The 21,025-nt window shown below is 37.3% G+C and overlaps 1 protein-coding gene across 1 annotated transcript; it reads right to left on the bottom strand.

Annotated features, from left to right (window-relative positions):
- Nucleotides 1-374: 374 nt before the first annotated feature.
- On the bottom strand, nt 375-6,338 carry LOC120429179 (putative fatty acyl-CoA reductase CG5065). Its single transcript, XM_039594392.2, has 4 exons — nt 5,675-6,338; nt 5,300-5,615; nt 1,326-1,458; nt 375-1,265 (listed from the first exon to the last, which is right to left on the bottom strand). Exons 1-4 carry the CDS (start codon nt 6,311-6,313, stop codon nt 683-685), a joined length of 1,671 nt encoding a protein of 556 aa, XP_039450326.1. The 5' UTR covers nt 6,314-6,338; the 3' UTR covers nt 375-682.
- Between the last annotated feature and the right edge of the window lie 14,687 nt (nt 6,339-21,025).

Here is a 21,025-nt window from a genome sequence, read left to right on the forward strand (position 1 = left end):
TTCGAATTTGATGTTAAAAATAAGAAAATAAAAGATAACGAAAAAAATGTTTTTATCGTGATTCGATTATCCAAATTTATTTTTTATTATTTCCATTTCAATCCGGCTTCTAAGTTATACAGAGCAGTTTAGGGTCTTTAACTAGCCTTAATAATGCATTCTTTTAACAGCTTTTAACATCCCATTAATCTGTTTACTGATGTAAGCTTTTGTAGACATTGGGAAATGATAATGAGTTTTTTTATAGAGATATTCGTCGCAGTTTCGATCATATGTACTGCGACATACTTACAAGTTTGATCAGTGTGGTCTAAACAAAAAGAAATATTTTACAATTAATTCACTATTTCCTTCAAAAAACCAAAAATAAAAAGTTATGAGTTATTCAAAATAGTTTTGATTTTTTTTTTCTTAGGTCTTCGTTACCACTAGATCAAATAAAACAAGTTTAACATTCTTGGTTAGTTTATTGTCTCAAACTAATAATATGAAAACGTGTATTTTATGATTAAATTCGATTCTGCCATACAATACAGCCATAGTGTACGCAAATAAGTCTAACCTTAAGTAAGGTACATAACTCTAACACTTAGCTATATAATCGCAAACAATAAAAATGTTTCAAACACAATAAGAAACACACACATCCATCTCTTACCCAACACGATGATGACCAACCCCCTCAAAACAACCACCTCTTCACGCACAACTGGTACAGCAGAAACAGCACCCCGACCTGCAGCAGCCGCTTGATCCAGTACAGCTTCCGCAGCTTGCTCCGCGCCTGCTCCATGCTGTCCAGGTCGTCCTTCAGCACGTACTTCCGGATGCCGAGCATGTACTGCTCCAGGTACGCGTCCCAGCTCATGCCGGCCATGTCCATATCAAACTCAGCCCCATCCCGTGCGCCGTGAACCTTCCGCGTCAGCCGCTTCAAGTTCGGCACCTCAAAGGTCCACTCGTGCATCGCGAAGAACTCACCCGTGTCCGCCGCCTTCTGGAAGCGCTTGGCGATCTTCGCCATGATCGGCTTCGAGCCCTGGGCGCGCAGAATCAGATCGAAGAAGTACGCCGGCAGGAAGTGCAGAAACAGCTCGACGATCTTGTGGACGACGCGGTTCGTGCGGTACTGGAAGCCCGGGTAGAGCATCACGTACTTGGTGGGGTTCTTGACGGCGTACTTTTGTGTGATTTCGCCGTACTTGTACCACTTGATGGGGTTGACCGAGCCGGAGGTGCAGTTGTAGACGCGAATCGGGTTGGAGCTGGAAGGGAGAAAAGGTCCTCAAAAATTTGATGAAGGATCGTAAGAAGCCTCAACTCACATGGTCATGGCGTTTTCCCAGGCGGCTGCGATCAGGGTGTTGCACACGATGTCCACCGGAATGACGTCCATGACGCACTTTTGGTCGCACATGATACTGCTGATTGTGCCGCGTCCGATCTCCATCATGATACCTGGAAGTAGGACACAAATCGTTATCCTAACTACATGCAATTTATGAGGTCATGATAAAGTGGTTCTTGGCCATGTGGGATGCAGGTAAGTTAACCAATGCAGTCTAACATGATCCCAACAGCATTACTAGAAACCTTCAAATCCAGCAATAAATAAGTAACAGATTTTTTAAAGATTCCATTTTGGGAGATTTATACGTAGAAAGTTGTGTTTCACCTTCCTGTTGAAGAATATGTTCGATTCAATATATTCTATCGGTGAAAATCGCGTTTTTCAGAAAAAATATTTTTTTTTAATACTAATAAAGACGCATGGTACTAAATAAAAATTAAAAAATATATTAAAAAGTACTTATTTCGATAGTGTATGCTAATGAAAGGTAAAAAAAATGCCGTACTCAAACACTTAGGTGCCCAGGACGGCGAATTCCTTGAAGTTAAAAGGAAGACACGAGTGGTTGGTACTAGCAATGGTGGCCGAAAACTATAATGTCAACATCATTTTTTTCCAACGAGCCCAAAAAATTGAAGATCTGGCATCCCTGTCTCGAGTTATGACCACTTAAGGGATATTTATGTACTTTTTTGAAGCCGGATCTCACTTAAATGTATGTAAATGATGTCCGGATCCATCATTCAACCCAACGTTGGAAAGGGAATTGAAAGACCAAACATTGAAGATCTGGCTACCCTGTCTGGCTAATCTGGCAATTTGTGTCCAAACCACTCGTATTACCCATTTTTGGTTGGTAAAGGTATTGTGAGGAAGGCATCAATCACATAGGGGAAATATACCCATTTTAATCACACTAAGCCGTTCGACCAATTCTCATCACTTTTGCAGTTTTCCGCTATTAAATCAACATTTTTGGAAACGTCAATAATGGAAAGTTGCTTGCTCACGTTTATTTGAGCTATTTGTTACTTTGAAATTAAACCTAAAAAAATGTGCACAAATGTGAACCTGCAAAAAAATCATCAGAAACTGATAAAAAATCACCAGTTCGTGGTGTAATATTACACTTTTTTAAACTAAATCTATTACCCTTCTCTGATGACTATTACCATTTATCTGTGTACCCTCTCCTAAGTTTTTGTTTCCAGAGCTGCGGGTAAGGTATGCTTTTTTGAACGGCATCGATTCCGAATTTTCAAACTTTAGGTCATTATCAGCCTATTTTATATTTTTTGCCAGCCAGAATTTTTTGAAATATCAGGGGCAAAACTAAATTATGTTTAAATTACGGCTATTTTATTGTAAAAGAAGCGAAAATTTAACCTTCCTGGAATATATAAAAAAAAACTTAAAGTTTTAAGGTGTTTTTTGACCCCAGAATTAAAGATAAAAAAATCATTTTGCAACCGATTTTTGTTTTTTTTGGACGCAAATGAAAGATATAAAATCCATGCGCTTTGGAACCAGTAGAAAGCCGTATTTGACCACTCCGGAACAGGTTCCGGGTACCAAGGAAGAGATCAAATTGTCATCTAGGTATAAAACAATCGTGCGGCAAAACGGAATCGACGTAACACCTTATAATGTGCCACACGCAAAATTCAAATGCATCATTTTTAATTCTGGGGTCAAATAGAACCCATTTTTTGTTAAAACACCTTAAACGTAATTATTTTAGCGCCCATCCAAGAGGGCGCTGAAGGTTACTTCCAGTTGCAAAATGTTTATTTTAAAAAGTCTGGAAAAATCATCATTATTTTTCTAGTCTATGAGTTTTGAAGTCACAGCAAAGCCATCTGGGTCTAAAAAAGACCCTAACATCTTAAGAGCGAGTCCACGAACAGGGCATACCCCTTTGTATGGGACGTCGTTTGGATCTCACCAATCTGCCTGAAATTTTCAGGGGTTGTTTGTACATATAAAACTAGCATCTGGCCAAAATATGAGCACTCTAGGTCAACGGGAAGTGGGGCAAATCGGGACACAAAGTTTGAAGGTTCAAAAACGTCAAAAATCTTAAAAATGCTATAACTTTGGCAAAATTCAATATAATTTCAAAATTCAAAATGCATCTGAAAGGGCTTAAAAAATGCAACAAAATGCAGGGTAGAGCATCCCGATTGGTTAAATCTAAAGGGAGTTATTGGCATTTTAGTGAAAAAATAGCATAATTTTCAAACTCAAATAAAAAAGTGTTCCATCCAGATATCAACTCGGTTCGACCTGCAGCTTGTAGGGGACATCTGGGACTACCATCTGAGACTAAGAACGCTTTGGGTAAGGCAGTTTAACATATTAAATAGACACTTTTACTTTTTGTGAATTTTTTGGTTGTACATTTTTGCTCGGGGGACCCCTTAGATCCCATTTTCTGGTGATAATTTTATCATATTCGTGTTCCTGAGACAATTTCACAATAGAAACATGCATCAAAATGTTTATTTTCGTTTGTTTTAAACCTTTAAAAAATGAAAGTTAATAAAAATCTTCGATTCACATTTATTGAAAATCAAGTTCGTTTCCAAGGATACTAGATGACACCAGAAAAAAAGCAGCTTCTTAATTTTTTTAACTTTCATTTTTTAAAGGGTTAAAATAGATGAAAATAAACATTTTGATGCATGTTTCTATTGTGAAATTGTCTCAGGAACACGAATATGATAAAATTATCACCAGAAAATGGGATCTAAGGGGTCCCCCGAGCAAAAATGTACAACCAAAAAATTCACAAAAAGTAAAAGTGTCTATTTAATATGTTAAACTGCCTTACCCAAAGCGTTCTTAGTCTCAGATGGTAGTCCCAGATGTCCCCTACAAGCTGCAGGTCGAACCGAGTTGATATCTGGATGGAACACTTTTTTATTTGAGTTTGAAAATTATGCTATTTTTTCACTAAAATGCCAATAACTCCCTTTAGATTTAACCAATCGGGATGCTCTACCCTGCATTTTGTTGCATTTTTTAAGCCCTTTCAGATGCATTTTGAATTTTGAAATTATATTGAATTTTGCCAAAGTTATAGCATTTTTAAGATTTTTGACGTTTTTGAACCTTCAAACTTTGTGTCCCGATTTGCCCCACTTCCCGTTGACCTAGAGTGCTCATATTTTGGCCAGATGCTAGTTTTATATGTACAAACAACCCCTGAAAATTTCAGGCAGATTGGTGAGGTCGATGCGAGATGGGTATGCTTTGCTCGTGGACTCGCTCTTAAGCAGGTTAAAATGTCAGCCCTTATTAAAAGCCGAAATCCCTATTTTGAACATATAATTCAAGCAAATCCTAAACTTGCCAAAACATATTCTTCATTCTTCATGATTGAAAATAAAATAAATCGTTATTCTAAAGCTAATTTCACCAAAAAAATTCATAACAATTTTCATCACTAATGATCGTTTGTAAATTCATAAAAACTCGTTTAACCATTAGTTTGGCATAACAAAGATATTTTAAGGTTGAGGGAGTGATCCATCGACTATTCTCAGTCTCGCTAGTTCATTAATGTAAAAATCATGTAAGCGAATCCGTAAAACTTATGATATCGAAATTCGTTAAAATAAAATCACGATACGAAGCACATGTTTACAAAATTGACAACATTGTATCCAATTTCTAAAAAAATATCATTGATTACGAAAACAACAAACGTTTTCAAATTCGTCAACATGGAAATTAGGAGGAGGATTATTCTTATGAAATTCAACCCGTACCAGTACCACAGAGTAATTACCACTGCCTCTTGATTTTTGGTTCAACTTTGTGGTACATCGCACGCCTGCTACCAGCAAACCTTATGGAGCCAAAAAATGAAATGAATTTTCTTCGGACTGGTCACTCTGGGTTACTCTGCGCCAGTACCATGATCATTTTCAAACCACACCCTACCTGTAATCCCGTACACGTTATCGATCCACCCTGGGAACGGCTCCCGCAGCGCCCCCGTCACGATGGACGGCCGCACGATGCAGATGGGCAGCTGGTTGCTGTACTCCGACACCAGCTGCTCCGCGATGGACTTGGTCAACGTGTACGTGTTCGGGTGCGTTCCCTGCAGCTTGCCGGACAGCGCGTTGATCACATCCCCCGGCAGGATGTTGACGCACTGGATGAACGACTCGGCGTTCATCGTCGGCTGGTAGACCACCTCGTCGACGACCTTCCTGTTCGGATTGCTGTAGGCGGTCGAGACGTGGACTACGCTCTGGAATATAAGGGGGTGAGGTGAGTTGGTGATCATACCGGGTAGAAGGTGTAGCTTACCTGCAAGTGGAACATCTTGACGCACAACTCCAGAATCTGCTGCGTCCCGATGGCGTTCAGCACGGCAGCCTCCTTCAGTCCCTCGTTGAACCGAACCGTTGCGGCCACGTGGAACACGATGTTCACGTTCTCCACCAGCAGCTGGCGATCCTTCTCGGACAGTCCCAATAGCGGTAACGTAATGTCACCACCAATGCAAACCATCTTGTCCAGCACAAAGGGCATCTTCACCCTCAGCCGATCAAACACCGGATGCTTCACAAACTCCCGATAGCGCTGCTCACTGGTCAAACCCCGCTTCGGGCGGAGCAGCACGTAGATGTTCCTGACGCCATCGCAACTCCTCAGCAGCTTCTCGATCAGAACCTTGCCCAAAAAGCCCGTTCCACCGGTCACAAAAATGCTCTTCCCATCGTAAAACGGACGGATCTCGTACGGTGGTTGTCCCTCGTCCTCGACGTCCAGAGCAGTCTTCCCGCGAACCTCACAATTGCTGTTGTTGTTGGGATCTTCCAAACCGCTGAGTTTCTTGACCGGCGCCACAGCTTCCACGCCGTCACCTTCCGGACCAACGGAAGATTTCAACGACGCAAAGCGCTGGGCGATGCTCTCCACCTGGGACATTATCGGAAGATCCATCGCGAGCGGAGCGTTATGAAGCGGAGCGTTATGAAGCGGTTCGTTAGGTTTGATCTAGGTGAGTTTGCCGGCGGTTCTGTTCGACTGCGTGCGTGATGAAACGTGATGGAAACGTTGATGATGGTCCAGATCAGAATTGATGGGTTGGCATTTGGGTGCGGAAGTGATGCTGTTGATGAGATACAATTCAATTATTTTTTTAATTTTAAGTCCAATGTAACCAACAAAGCATTAAATATCAATTGCAAAAAGTCGAATAATGATTGCTTTAGTTTTTAAATACTTCAGTATATCAGCAACTAGTCCAGGGTTTTCAATATAAATTCTAATTTAACGGTACACATCAACCAAAGCTTTTGCACCCAGATTTCTGCTACAGACATTTTAGTATCTACAATAACGTCATGATTCGAATTCCCGGACGCTTCGAAACCCGGACACCTCATCTTGTTTTATCAATTATTTGGATATAAATTCGCATTATGAATGTCAAAACTGTGTTATTTGATGAATTCTAACATCAACTCTCATTTAAAGTTTGTTTGAACGCTGTAGTTAATGTCAAAACAATTAAATAAAATAAAATTATAAGATTACCAAAAATTCGAAACATTTCACGTGAAATATTTCATAGGAGTCCGAAGCACCGGGAAGGCAAAGCAGAAATTTATGGTTTTGATTTCCTTAAATTCTAGCAAATTTTTATAGAAAATATCGATTGTTTTGATGTTAACAGCTTATTTGAGACCTAAAGAATGCCATTCACTAATATTTCAGTCCAAATTTGTGCGATTCATTAGCAAAAACGAGTGTACGGAATTCGAAGCAAAAGTGTCCGGATTTCGAATCAGCTTTTATCAGTGTCCGGGATTCGAAGCACAACAAGGCATTTTAATTTGCAAATTCTGATGGAAAATTGTTAGAAAAGACATATTTTGCATGCATTCTATTAAAACTGACTGTTTATACTACATCCTGATGATATTTCTTCATTTCCAACTTATTACATGATTTTTTGTCAGCTATAACGAAAATGATGTGCTACTAAGTGTCCGGATTTCGAATCATGACGTTACTACGGGAACTATCGATATAATTTTTTATTCATCCCCTAAATTACTGTCTTCGTAGTTATTTACAACATAGTTTGACCATTTTTTCAATCAGATTCTTGCAGGATTGGGTCCGTAAGTTTGACAATTTTGGAATAAGAAGACAACAACTTCCTTGGTTGCTGTGCACCCTTAAAGGATTTTCAGGAGTTATTAGAGTAAGCTACGCACCTAATGACAGTCATTCTGTCACCGGTGACCATTGAATATTTCAGATTTGGCTTCAAAACGTGTTACTAGAATTGACCTAAATCCGCTTGTATCTTGAGCAACAGGAAATTACTCTGAAAAAATGAAGTGCGTACCTTTGCCCCGTCAATTTAATCAAGTCCTGTTTTGCACCATAAAAAATTGATTTTAAATTAACGTTCTACTCAACTATTGGGGCAAAGCAAACAACCCGTTGGGACAAGAAGAACAATGCATGAAACAGCACGTTAATTTTCTAACAATTGAACTGTTATCACTTAGACAGTCAGTATTCCCAGTGAGCAGATTTACTCTTTGAAGGGATCTGACTTGTCGAGCCAGACAGGAATCGAACCCATCACTAGGGCTAGTGATTTTTCGTGATTTCACGGAAGCCGCGTAATCCGTGAAATTCGCCCTTGACCGTGAAATCTGGTCAATACCGAAAAATGCCACAAAATTTGAAAAAAACACTTAAAAATTGCTCCCCAGTGTTTGAAAATTAGATTTTTAAATTGAAACTAATCACAAGACGAGCATTTTGGAAGCAGTTGATAAAATAAATTAAAAAATATTGTATGGTTAATTTTGATCTAATTTTTTGAAGATAGTAATCATACAAAATCTTTATCAAAATGCTGATTTTCACATGTAAATTTACAGCGATGTGACCATTGATTGTAACTTACCAATGTGAAATTCAATAAAAGAAAATGCAAAACTTGTTTAGCTATTTTATTTATCAATCTCTGTTGAATTTAGTAAAATAATGATAAACAAGTTTTAAAGTAGTTATAAATGTTTTAATTTATTTCATTATTATTCATACCAAATGATGCAAAAACTGTTATAGCTCTGCCTAAACTTATTCAAAATAATCAAATATTCTTATTCTTCTTTTGGTGAATTAAGAATGGATTTTGTTTGGAGAGATTTTAGCAAATTATTTTGATATTTAAATTTTAAAGTCTTACAGATGAAAACTAGACAACATTGAACTCATACAAAACTTTCAATGAATATTTTTTGTCAAGGAGCTGTAATTTGCTTTTTGAACTATTGTTTATTTTCAAAGTAACTTTTCTTTAAACAAATTTTAACAATTTTTAACAAATTTTTGCATTTATTTCAAGCAGATTGGCGAGTACCGTGAAATTGCCGTGAAATTCCAATGTTTTGCAATTGACATGCCGCGAAATTTCATTTTCGAGCCGTGAAAAATCACTAGCCCTACCCATTCCCTTCCGCTTACAAGGCGAAACCCGTAACCTCTCGGCCACGGTACCTCGGCAACAACCCACAAGCGGTACAGTTATTGAAAATTTTGACGTTTAGACCACTTTTCAAAAAAACAGTTTTAGTAAATGATTTTTCTATTTTTTTAGGAGAGACATACCCGAGGACATACCATCCTACATTTTTCGTGAGTCTTTTTGTTACATCTTAGGCTATTTCCTCAAAAAAATTGAATGAAAAAAAATCGAGACATCACTTCAAAATTTAACTTTTAAACTAAACATCAAAAAATCTCATGATTCTGAGGTACTGCTATCGGTTCGATTTTCAATGTTGAAAAATGATACTTTTGTGAAATTTTGTGATCTTTCCAATAAAACTAATTTCAATCAAAGCAAGCTTTTTTTAATTTTCCTCAATGTAAACGTTCAGATAAAATTTTAAAATTTTCGAAATATTTTTTTAAGTCCCCTAAAGCAAAAAAAAATACCGAAAATTAAAAAAAATGTACTTTGGGAATTCAACTTTTTAAGATAATGCTATATAAAAAATCGTATTTTTTCCGTGCATCATTTTTTTTCGAAAAAGTCCTAATCATAACAAGCTATTTTGCCGAAGGCATCAAATCGATCACAAATCCGTTTGGGAGCAATTCTTTACCAAATCGGCCAATTTCGACCATTTTTATTTTTTGTATTCTTTTTATTTGTCTCAAACTTTGTGGGGGCCTCCCCTATGACCAAAGAAGCTATTTTGTGTCATTGGTTCACCCATATAAGTCTCCATACAATTTTTGGCAGCTGTCCATACAAAAATGGTAAGTAGATATTCAAAAATCTGTAACTTTTGAGTGAATTTTCTGATCAAGAAAGACACCAATTCGACAAAGTTGTAGGTATTGTTGAGGACTATTGCGAAAAAATAGGTACACGAAAAAAAATGCCGGTTTTTGAACCCTCTTCTGGCCAATTTTTTTTTTCGAAGATTTCTATTTTTCCCATGTTTAGGAGGTCATTTTGAGCAACTTTTGTTCTACGAAAAACTTTACTTCTCTTGTTTTATGTTTTTCTTGTTCCATTGTTAGTATTTTAGTTTGCATAACGTCATGATTCGAATTCCCGGACGCTTCGAAACCCGGACACCTCATCTTGTTTTATCAATTATTTGGATATAAATTCGCATTATGAATGTCAAAACTGTGTTATTTGATGAATTCTAACATCAACTCTCATTTAAAGTTTGTTTGAACGCTGTTGTTAATGTCAAAACAATTAAATAAAATAAAATTATAAGATTACCAAAAATTCGAAACATTTCACGTGAAATATTTCATAGGAGTCCGAAGCACCGGGAAGGCAAAGCAGAAATTTATGGTTTTGATTTCCTTAAATTCTAGCAAATTTTTATAGAAAATATCGATTGTTTTGATGTTAACAGCTTATTTGAGACCTAAAGAATGCCATTCACTAATATTTCAGTCCAAATTTGTGCGATTCATTAGCAAAAACGAGTGTCCGGAATTCGAAGCAAAAGTGTCCGGATTTCGAATCAGCTTTTATCGGGATTCGAAGCACAACAAGGCATTTTAATTTGCAAATTCTGATGGAAAATTGTTAGAAAAGACATATTTTGCATGCATTCTATTAAAACTGACTGTTTATACTACATCCTGATGATATTTCTTCATTTCCAACTTATTACATGATTTTTTGTCAGCTATAACGAAAATGATGTGCTACTAAGTGTCCGGATTTCGAATCATGACGTTATATCTTGTTTAGTTCATGTTTGTTTTTTGTAGTATTTGGCTTATTCTACCACCTCCTATCATTACATTTTGCCTATCTATTGTTTTGCGTATAATGCGTAGAGGCATAGTCTGGGACACTACAAAAATTACAGCATACTTCTTTTTACTTAAAATATAGGAAATGTTAGTAAAAAACACAGCCAAAGATGACCCCTAAACAAATTTCATTTTTAAAAAACATTGACAAAGTTACATAAAACAAGTTAAACTTCCAACCCTTCATCCCTTCTATAGGCGGGGTTGGGTTGTAGAGGGCTAAATAACTTTTTATCCACGAAAACTCAGTTTCCCAAAATACGTATTTTTTGATTTTCGAGATTTATTTATTTGTTTTAGGGGACCAAACCCCGAAACTTTTGAGCCATAGAGAAGTATGGTTAAAAAATCTGCCGTAGAGTTATAATTTTTTTTAAAAGTAGTGATTTCTGGAAAAAATTGAAATCATACAATGTTTTTTTTTCAAAAAAATACATAAATTCAGAAACTGAGTTTTTGTGGAAAAAAAAGTTAATAAAAAATACGCCAATTTGTTTTCCGTGTACCTATTTATTTCTCAATAGTCCTCAACAATACCTACAACTTTGCCGAAGACACCACCAAATTGATCAGAAAATTCACTCAAAAGTTACAGATTTTTGAAAATCTAAGTACCATTTTTGTATGGACAGCAACCAAAATTGTATGGAGACTTATATGGGTGAACCAATGACACAAAATAGCTTCTTTGGTCATAGGGAAGGCCCCCACAAAGTTGGAGCCAAATGAAAAAATACAAATAAAATCCATTTCTGATTTTGGTAGAGAATTGTTCTCGGGACCATTTATAAACAACGTGGACACATTTTTGAAAATCAAATACAAAGCAAAGTCGATTTGTTAAATCTCACCTTGATTATTTACTCAAGTTTTTTCTATTACCTCGGGGTTTTAGGATAAATTTTGAAAAATGCAGAGATACTTAGATGAAAATCTGCATTTCTTTTACTAACTTCGGGAAAATTTTCAACTACAACTTGGTTAATTTTTCATTTCATTTATTTCGTTGTTTAAGCATTACCCGAGCATGGGTAAATAACAAGGGAAATGCGTAATAATACCTTTCTCTGGTATCAATACCAAATTTTGGTATTCCTGGGCCCTTTAAAATTTGTCTTAAGGATTATGCAAGAGCAAAATGTGGTATCATACCAATTTAAGGTATTGTTTTGATATTGCAAAATTGCAGAATTTGTCAATGGTCGAACACCACATTTTGGTATTCTTTTGGTATTACAGTATTTTATCAAATTCCTCTGAAACTATGGGAAAATTTTGACCAATTTTCACAAAATAATTAATTTTGCGCTAAAGTTATGTCTCAAAGCAAATGCCTTCATTGAAAACCGGAAATTTCAAACTTGATTTCAAAAATTTTTGACATACCCCCTAAAGAAATGACTTGAAATCGTGGAAAATTTTCTATGTCAGGATGCCACATTTTGGTATTAGGGGAACTATACCCTTTCTCAGCCTGTTTCTATTATCGGCCTATCAGCACTTTGTTCATGAATTACAGCTTTTTAAAAGTGCTTTTGACTGTTCCAGAGTAATAAGTAGCTCAAACAAAAGTGAGCAAGCAACTATCCGTTGTTGATACATCTGAAAATGTTGATTTACCAGCAGAAAACGGCAAAAGTGATGAGAATTGGTCGAACGGCTTAGAGTGATTAAAATGGGCATATTTCCCCTATTTTGGTATTGAAAGTTTTCATCAAATACCTCTGAAACTATGGAATATTTTTTTTATAAATTTTGACGAGATAATTAATTTTTAATTCACTGGAAACCCAAAAATGTTAAAGCTGATTTACATATTTTTTTTTATTTACCCACTAAGATTTTTTTTGAAACCCGATTTAATCCCACCTGGGGTGAGAAAGAGCCTTTCTTACTAAAGAATATAACAATGGTAGAACTTCTTTCAATTAATAACATCGACTTTGTTTATTTATAACGTCAGCACAAAAGAAAGTCTTATGATGAAAGCAAAGTATTATGATGATATTATGAGTATTATGAATGATATGATTTCCAAAAGAAATAAAAAACGCAATTTTCACCAAAATAATATTTTTAATCGTACAATATGTTTGTACGTTTGTAATCAAACAAGCGTTTATGACAAACGCGATCATAGCAAGCTTCACAGAAAAAAAAAGTTGAATTTTGGAATGTTGAAAATTTGGTAGGTTGAATATTACCTCTTTTTTTGAGTAATATTACATAAAAAATTTGTAAAAATGTGAACCTGATGAATATTCATCAAAAACTGATGAAAATTCATCATTTTCTGGGGTAAAATTCATCATTTTTTTAGCCACAAAATCTGTCACCATTTCCTGATGAATATTACCATCATTTTTTTTTTTCTGTGTTCCCAACAACGCACACCGCGGTTTTGGTTTTGACGTAGACTTACGTCTTTGTCGAAGGTACTGGGGTGTCATTCCAAAAAAACCGGGCCGAAGGCCCTGGATTACTGCGTCATCCGTCAAACCCTTATATCTTCCTTCCCTCTAATCGAATCGACACGATTTATGTGCCATTCGATTCGAAAATTATTCAGCAATTTTCTATAAAACTTTCATTGTTGGCAAAATAGTTTAACTATTGAAACAATTGAATGTTTTAAAATGTTTTCAAAATGCACAGATTTTGCAAGCAAAATGAGCGCTTCCCACTCACGGACGGGAATGTCAAGTACCTATTTTGAGGGGAAAATCATCCGAGCAACGCGACCGAGTGTCGGTCGCGAAAAAGGAGGGGAAGTAGCAGACCGAAATCATATATAAGAACGCGCGCTCAGCCCATTCTATCATTCACGTCTCAGACGTCGGACCGGCAGCAGCAGCAGCAGGAAAGCTCAGCCCAGAGCAGCGGCAGCAGGAGAGACCAGAGCAGCCGCAGCAGGAGAGAGGGACCAGAACTGGAAAAGAAGCGCGCATCGCCTTCTCGACGTCACCGTCAGCCAGTTGCCTCTCGATGGCCGGACCGTTTGGATCTTTCGTGGTTGCCGTGGTTCGGAGTTGCCTCACTCCCCGTCCCTCGTCCCACCCGGGACGAGGCATCAACGAGATGAGGCGCGCGCCTGCTGCCTTCCGCTGAAGAGCCTCTCGTGGGTCAAGCCGTGGTTGTGAAACAACAACTAGCTCGTCGCATTCGCGGCGAGCGTTTCTGAAAGAATTGCGTCGTGTCCAATTCCAAACTGCTGAAAGAGTTGCCCTCATCCCTCGTTCCACCCGGGACGAGGCAGCGAGCTAATTTGAATTTAAATTTCAGGAACAAATTTTGGTCTGGGGGGGCGACGGAATGCACAGCTTTCTGAGGCTGCTCTCGCCCCCAACCCCTCCCCCCATTCGGCTCGCTAAAATTCCTTCGTCTCTTTTGACGTAGACTATTGACGTAGACTACGTCTTTGTCGAAGGTACTGGGTTGCCATTCCAAAAAACCCGGGCCGAAGGCCCTGGTTAACTGCGTCATCCGTCAAACGCTTATATCTTCCTTCCCTCTAATCGAATCGACACGATTTATGTTCCATTCGATTCGAAAATTATTCAGCAATTTGCTATAAAACTTTCATTGTTGGCAAAATAGTTTAACTATTGCAACAATTCAATGTTTTAAAATGTTTTCAAAATGCAGAGATTTTGCAAGCAAAATGAGCGCTTCCCACTCACGGACGGGAATGTCAAGTACCTATTTTGAGGGGAAAATCATCCGAGCAACGCGACCGAGTGTCGGTCGCGAAAAAGGAGGAGAAGTAGCGGGCCGAAATCATTTATAAGAACGCGCGCCAGAGCCCATTCCATCATTCACGTCTCAGACGTCGGACCGGCAGCAGCAGCAGCAGGAGAGAGGGACCAGAACTGGAAAAGAAGTGCGCATCGCCTTCTCGTCGTCACCGTCAGCCAGTTGCCTCTCGATGGCCGGACCGTTTGGATCGTCCCACCCGGGACGAGGCAGCAACAAGATGGGGCGCGCGCTTACTCCTTCTCGCCGAAAAGTTGCCTCTCGTGGGTCAAGCCATGGTTGTGAAACTTCCAAATTCTAGTTGTTAAACTTTCCAACTCTTCGGAGTTCCCTCACTTCCCGTCCCTCGTCCCACCCGGGGCGAGGCAGCGCAATGAATAATTCTAGATTAAATTTTCAAAACAACCTATCCCTCATGGGTTTCCTATGCAGATAGGGCCTTTTGAAAATTTAATCGAGAATTACAGTTTAAATTTCAGGAACAAATTTTGGTTTTCGGGGGCGACGGTCTGCACAGCTTTCTGAGGCTGCTCTCGCCCCCAACTCCTAAAAACTCGGGCCGAAGGCCCTGGAATACTGCGTCATCCGTCAAACGCTTATATCTTCCTTCCCTCTAATTGAATTGACACGATTGACTTCGGGGGTGACGGATTGCACAGCTTTCTGAGGCTGCTCTCGCCCCCAACCCCTCTCCCTACCCCTCATTCTGCTACCAAACTTCGGTTCACGAAAAAATCGTTTTTCGTTCTTCTCTTTCCTTCTTTCATTCGATGTTGTCTAGTCAAAGATTTATCAGACCGATTCTTCGGCTCCTTTTCAAAAAAATCCCAAGTTTTTTTCAGCGTTTTGGCCGTGGTGGCACAATTAAAGAAGAAACCCCCCAATGTTATTACATATTTGAAAAGATAATTGATTTTCCAACATAGAAATGACATGCATAATGAACAATATTATACCTGTGCTTCTCCTGAAATGAAAATGTAGCGTGACGGGACAACATCGTTAAACTGGAATTTTAAAAGGCACACCAAAAAAATCGACACAGTTTTGCCAGATTGATTTTTTTAAACTTTTGCTCTTCTACACCCAAGTAACAATTTTAGTTTTGATATAGTTTCAAAGAGATTCTGAAGAGTTCTCAAGTAAATTTCAACGAAATGCCATTTAGTCCTACATGCTGAGTTAAAAACGAGTTAAATCAACATTAAAACCAAAATGGACCATTTTAGGAGGTTGTCCAGAGTATTATTGAGGAGCATCGTGAGACATAAATGTTTTATTGTGTGTTTTATAAAAACTCTATAGATCTCTTGAAAGCATGAATAAAACTGCTTGGCTTGGAAAAAGGTTTTCTCGTAGTCTGTGCGCATTCTTGGATGCTAGAACAGAACATAAAGCATTTATATTTTTGTATTTGTAGGAAACCGAAAAGCCTGCGTGGCAGACAAAATAGTTTGCTAATTTTCTTGATTAAAAGCAATTATTCCTACATGCAAACACAGAAAGCTGATGGCAGATAATAATTATTTGATGTCAAATTATAATTGTTACTAATATAAATGTGTTGAGTTTCAATATATAATGAACCGTGATAGTTATGCCAACATAATTTCATCGACCAATTTTTAAAGATAGCTCGAAAAACTAATATGCGCACTTTCAATTCACTAAAAAAAGTTAAGATTTTTTTCAAAAAATCAATGATTTAGCATATTGTTGCTCCCAAATTCAATATGGCTGTTCCTTTTGGGCTGCTCGCACCTTTCAGCAACATGGCGAAGTTCATGAAATATAAATGTTCTTGTTCAAATCTATTTCAAATCCATTCTTTCTTGAACAAGAGTGACTCAAAACTTGCCAAGACTTACGAGATTTATAAAAGTTTCATAACGGCTATAATCAGATCCAAAATGTTTTATCATGGCTTTCATCAAGAGCAAATCGCACAAGGCGAGGACGCAGCGCATGCGTGTTTTCTCAGCTGCAAAAAGATCGCTATCGGTGGTGGACAACTTGAATTTGGAAATAACCAAATGAAAAAACATACGCTTGCATTTCAAAGGTATTTATTTCTTCGAATAACACATCCGCCGAAGCTACATCCACCGTCGCGTTGCGCGTTAAGTGGCGTCCACCTCGTCAATGTAGGTTATGCACGGAATCCGCATGCGGGTCTCTTCGGACAGATCTCAGACACGAGCTGCTCCTAGGCCGCCAATCATTTCGATACATTGCGATCAGTTCATGCTGAGGAATGAACCTGCGCCTGGATGGCCTCCGCCTTCGCCAACACACTCAGGTGAACCCAGAGGCAGAGCACCTTTAGGAATCTTTGCCCTAGCCGATCCGGTGCCTTCAATTCGACAAATTCCATCATCTCCCGATTCGTCTCCTGAAGACATGCGACGTCCTTGAAGAAAACCCCCTGACCTTCATCTACCAGCGTAAACTTGACCCGCCCCATCTGCGTGAAGCTGTCCATACTAATCGGTTACCGGATGCCCTTTATCCGACAAAACAGCGCAATTATCACTCCCGTGTGCTTAACTCACTCAAACAACACCAGCAAATTGTAAATGACAGCGCGTAGCAATACACAAAATAAAAGCCTGATGGCTTTATACAAGAAAACTTGTAGAATTCAAAGTTATATCAATTTCTAATTGTAAACCATAAGCACTTTATACAGTTCTGATCAAGCCTTAAAAGTTTTCAATAAAAAGTTTGCGAGAAACACCTCACAAAACAAAATGTGTGAAACGCCTTGTTCAGTTATTATAAATTACGAAAAATAACTTAACATAACATAAAAATAATACTAAGCAACAACTGCACAGGCGCCATTTCTGAAATACACAAATAGTTCCCAATAATAAATTCTTGAAAAACGGTAATTAAAAATCTTTTCGCAAAAAAAAAAAACACAACCAAAACCACCAATTTATTCTTTTTATTATTTTTTGCACACTTTTGAAAACTTTCTATTAAGAGAACACTTGTAGCTGCACTTAAAAGCTGGATCAAAGTAATTCGTCTCCTTGCACTGTATTTCTCGTTCTACAACTGAATAAGTTGAAGTGACAGTTCAAATCCAACAAGCTTGGTCAAATTCCTTATTAAGACGCAAAAGATTTATTGCAGACTTCGTCAAGGTATTCAAGCTGCGCCATATATTCTTCAGGAAATCTCGAAGTGTAACTTAAAAACTGAATTAAAACTTCTAAGCAGAATTCTTAATCAAGTCTTGAAGAAACCTTGAAAATATGTTGAAGGTTATGCGAGATGAAAACCTGTTTGCTTTGATAAAAGTTTTTATAAAACATTATTGCATTTAATAAAACTTTTTTAAAACCATATAAGAATATAAAGCATTTCAATTGTCACTTGGGCACATTATCTCAAATTGAAAAACGAATCTTTTGCTCCTTGAACTGAAAGATTTGGTTGAGATTTGAGTTTTTGACAGCCATTTCTTTTCGTGACGGGACAACGAAAGGAGCAGATTTATGAAAAAACTCCTCTCCCATTCAATGACTTGCAGACCTTATTTGGTCAATATTTTTGGCATTTCAGATAAGAAAACGCATTTAAAGCACATTGCAATTATTAGATCATAATTAAAATGAATTTTTTCATATAAAAAATTACATTGAAAATTGAAAAAAGTGACATTTTGGTGTAGCTTCGCTAAGAATCGGTCATCAACTCATTCAAAGTATGTTTACATGGTAGCTGCGGTTTTGTTCGCATTAGATTTGCCATCTCTTTCTAGTAAAAATCAACTCTATCGGAATTCAATTCGAATCGTATATAAATTCCGTTTCAACAACCGGTACGTACACGGTCCGATTGAATTTACTAGGTGTCGGGGGGTCCATCTCGCGTTCACGATCTTATTCCGTTAGTGTATTTCAAGTATCTAGCTAATTCATCAAAATTAAGAAATGGAAACTCTGTGTCAACATATCAAAACTTTACGTAGTCTACGCCATTCCGGTTATGTCTGTGACATAACTACTTTGACTTTTCTAGTTTCGGTACGAGCCCTTTTGTGTGACTGTGTTGGTGTTTTGGTTCATCGTATCAGCGCACCAAGCCAAGCAAAACCGAGGTACAAGTGAACCGCGTGTGCCGCACGGTGCAGGGAAGCTAGCCATTCAGCTTCTACGAGAGTGACAGAGTCAGAGATAGCTATTTTTAACAACCACACCACTACACACTCAATCGCGAGAACCCTAGGAAGAAAGCCATTGGAGTCGCCAGCATTGAACACTTTGAAAACGATATAAACGATGAAAAGCTTAGAAAGCTCCTATTGGAATCCAATGAACCCTGTTAAATAAACTTACGAAATCACGAAAAAATGAAGTCTACATTTAGGCGATTTTAGGAGCGCACGGGCAACAAAATGATTGTAGCCGGATGAATGTCCTATGTCACAAAGGTTTTTGCATAAACATTGGACAGTTATGCAAAAAACGGACAGGACAAAAGAAACCGAAAAGCTACGATATCTTACATATTGAAGGAAACATCGGTAGACAACCTACTACAAAATGAGTATAAGTCGAGCCACAAAATACTTGACAACTTGTCGACTTGGCGACGAAGCGTCAAAAATCGATGCAGTGTGATTTTTTGACGATTTTTCCGATTAAAATTCATGCTGAATCGACATATTTACGAAGATGGAAATGACGTCCTGCCTTAAAGTAAAACCTATACCTTTCTTTAGTAAGAAAGGCAAAAAACGTTGAAAGTTCTCTAAGTCGGGATAACCAAATACTTTGAAAAACGAGTTAATCAACAGATTATTCAATTTTGGTGAATGTCAATCCTTATTTTTCAATCTTGTTATTTTTCAGAATCTTCGAGAACTTCAAGCACATGAATGAATTCGATGTGGTGAAGAATATCACTAAGATCAACATGGAATCATCAGGTGAGTAGATTTGGCTGTTGCATATGGATCATTTCCGTGTTTTCACTAACAACTGCTGCACTAAAAAATGGCTTGAAAATACTAAACATTGTATTACTTGTGCAAATACCAGCGACCAAAATGTGCTGGTGTTTGCCCAGTAATAGATGGTAAAATACCATGAAATCATACCAAAATCATGTATTTGGAAGACCACAGGAATACCAAAATCTGATTTTCCAAGGGCGCGGGAATACCTAAAAATAAAACCATGGCAATACCAAGTTTTGGTATTCAAGAAATGTTCAAAAATCCAGAAGACCTCAACTTGGTATTGAAATGGTTTTATTTTGAGGTATTATTTTACCCTTGGTTTGGTATTGTTGTGCCCTTCCACATACAAGACTTTGGTATGATTTCATGGTTTTTTACCATCTATTACTGGGCAACCAAGGGCACATTTTGGTCTCTGTTATTTGCCCAAGTAATACCAAAAATTGGTATTCCCGTGTTATTTACCCCTACGCGGGTAGTTGTGTGAAGTTATTATCCCAAACTGAGATGTGAACTACCTTTCAACAGCTGATTAATTCAAAGTTGGGAACAGAGTTTGCGTGTGCTTAATGAATCGAGTAAATCTACTGAAGGACAAAAGGTACAAAATAACCTTCTAAATAGTATGGTGAATTTAAAAATTCACAAAATTAAAGTTTTGATAGGCATTTCAGCATCTCATCATCAGTTGTGAAGTGTGATCAACAAAGTAAAAAAACGAAAATTGTAGGAAATTTTTCAGTTTTAATTTTTGTTGCAGGGGTGCTTTTCCTTCATGAAGTATTTTAAAATTAAACAAAGCTAAGCAATCGAACGATTTCACTTTCACTTCAATGCCTACAACTTAAAAAGGGTGCACTTTATCAATCCAATCTAATCTAATCCAACCCTTAATCTAACTTAAAAAGGTGCACTATACAACAAAAATTAGAGTCATTTCCGATTTCAAATTTTATTTGGCATCTAGAAATGGTTTTTAAAATTTGAAAAAAAGTTCAGAATGTTTCCAATAGTAATTTGTTTCTAATCATATCAGCCTACCGGTACCAGGTTTTGCTGCATTTTAGTCCCTTGAAGCATATTGACAAAAAAAATTAAAGAAGCATATTTTTGAAATTCAATTTAAAGTGACAAAAAGTTAAATAAAAAAAATCAGATTGTTTTTTCGTGTACCATTTTTCGGTCCTAGTAATAACCTACATTTTGCCAAGATTCCAAATCGAACAGTTTTTTTTTTAAATTCGCATGCCTGTTTTGTATAACCAGCCTGCAAAATTTTATAAAGCTTTACATGGACAAACTAGTGATGCCAAATGACATTTTAACATAAGAAATACATAGACAAATCATCATATATAATAAATACAAAAATATCTAAGAAAAATTTAAAAGTTCTAGATATTAACTTTATAACAAAAATGCTTAAAATTGACACTTTGCAATGCTTTGAAAAAAGATATTTGACTGTTTCCACTATTATTAAATTTTTTTAGAGGGTAATTTCGCTCACCAAATTCATAGACCTGATAAGATAAAGCTTATGTTGCTAGTAGTAAATGGATTGTCAAATTTTATTTCGCCAAACAAAGACACCTTCCATA

The sequence above is a fragment of the Culex pipiens genome, chromosome 1, assembly GCF_016801865.2.
Source record: "Culex pipiens pallens isolate TS chromosome 1, TS_CPP_V2, whole genome shotgun sequence".
Taxonomy (NCBI): domain Eukaryota; kingdom Metazoa; phylum Arthropoda; class Insecta; order Diptera; family Culicidae; genus Culex; species Culex pipiens.

Bases quoted from the DNA above. Each gene is read 5' to 3' on its own strand.
- LOC120429179 (XM_039594392.2), bottom strand. From the start codon at position 6,313: ATGGATCTTCCGATAATGTCCCAGGTGGAGAGCATCGCCCAGCGCTTT. The intron at 1,459-5,299 runs GTAGGGTGTGGT...TCCTACTTCCAG, and splicing joins TAACGTGTACGGGATTACAG to GTATCATGATGGAGATCGGA. The intron at 1,266-1,325 runs GTGAGTTGAGGC...TCTCCCTTCCAG, and splicing joins TGGGAAAACGCCATGACCAT to CTCCAACCCGATTCGCGTCT.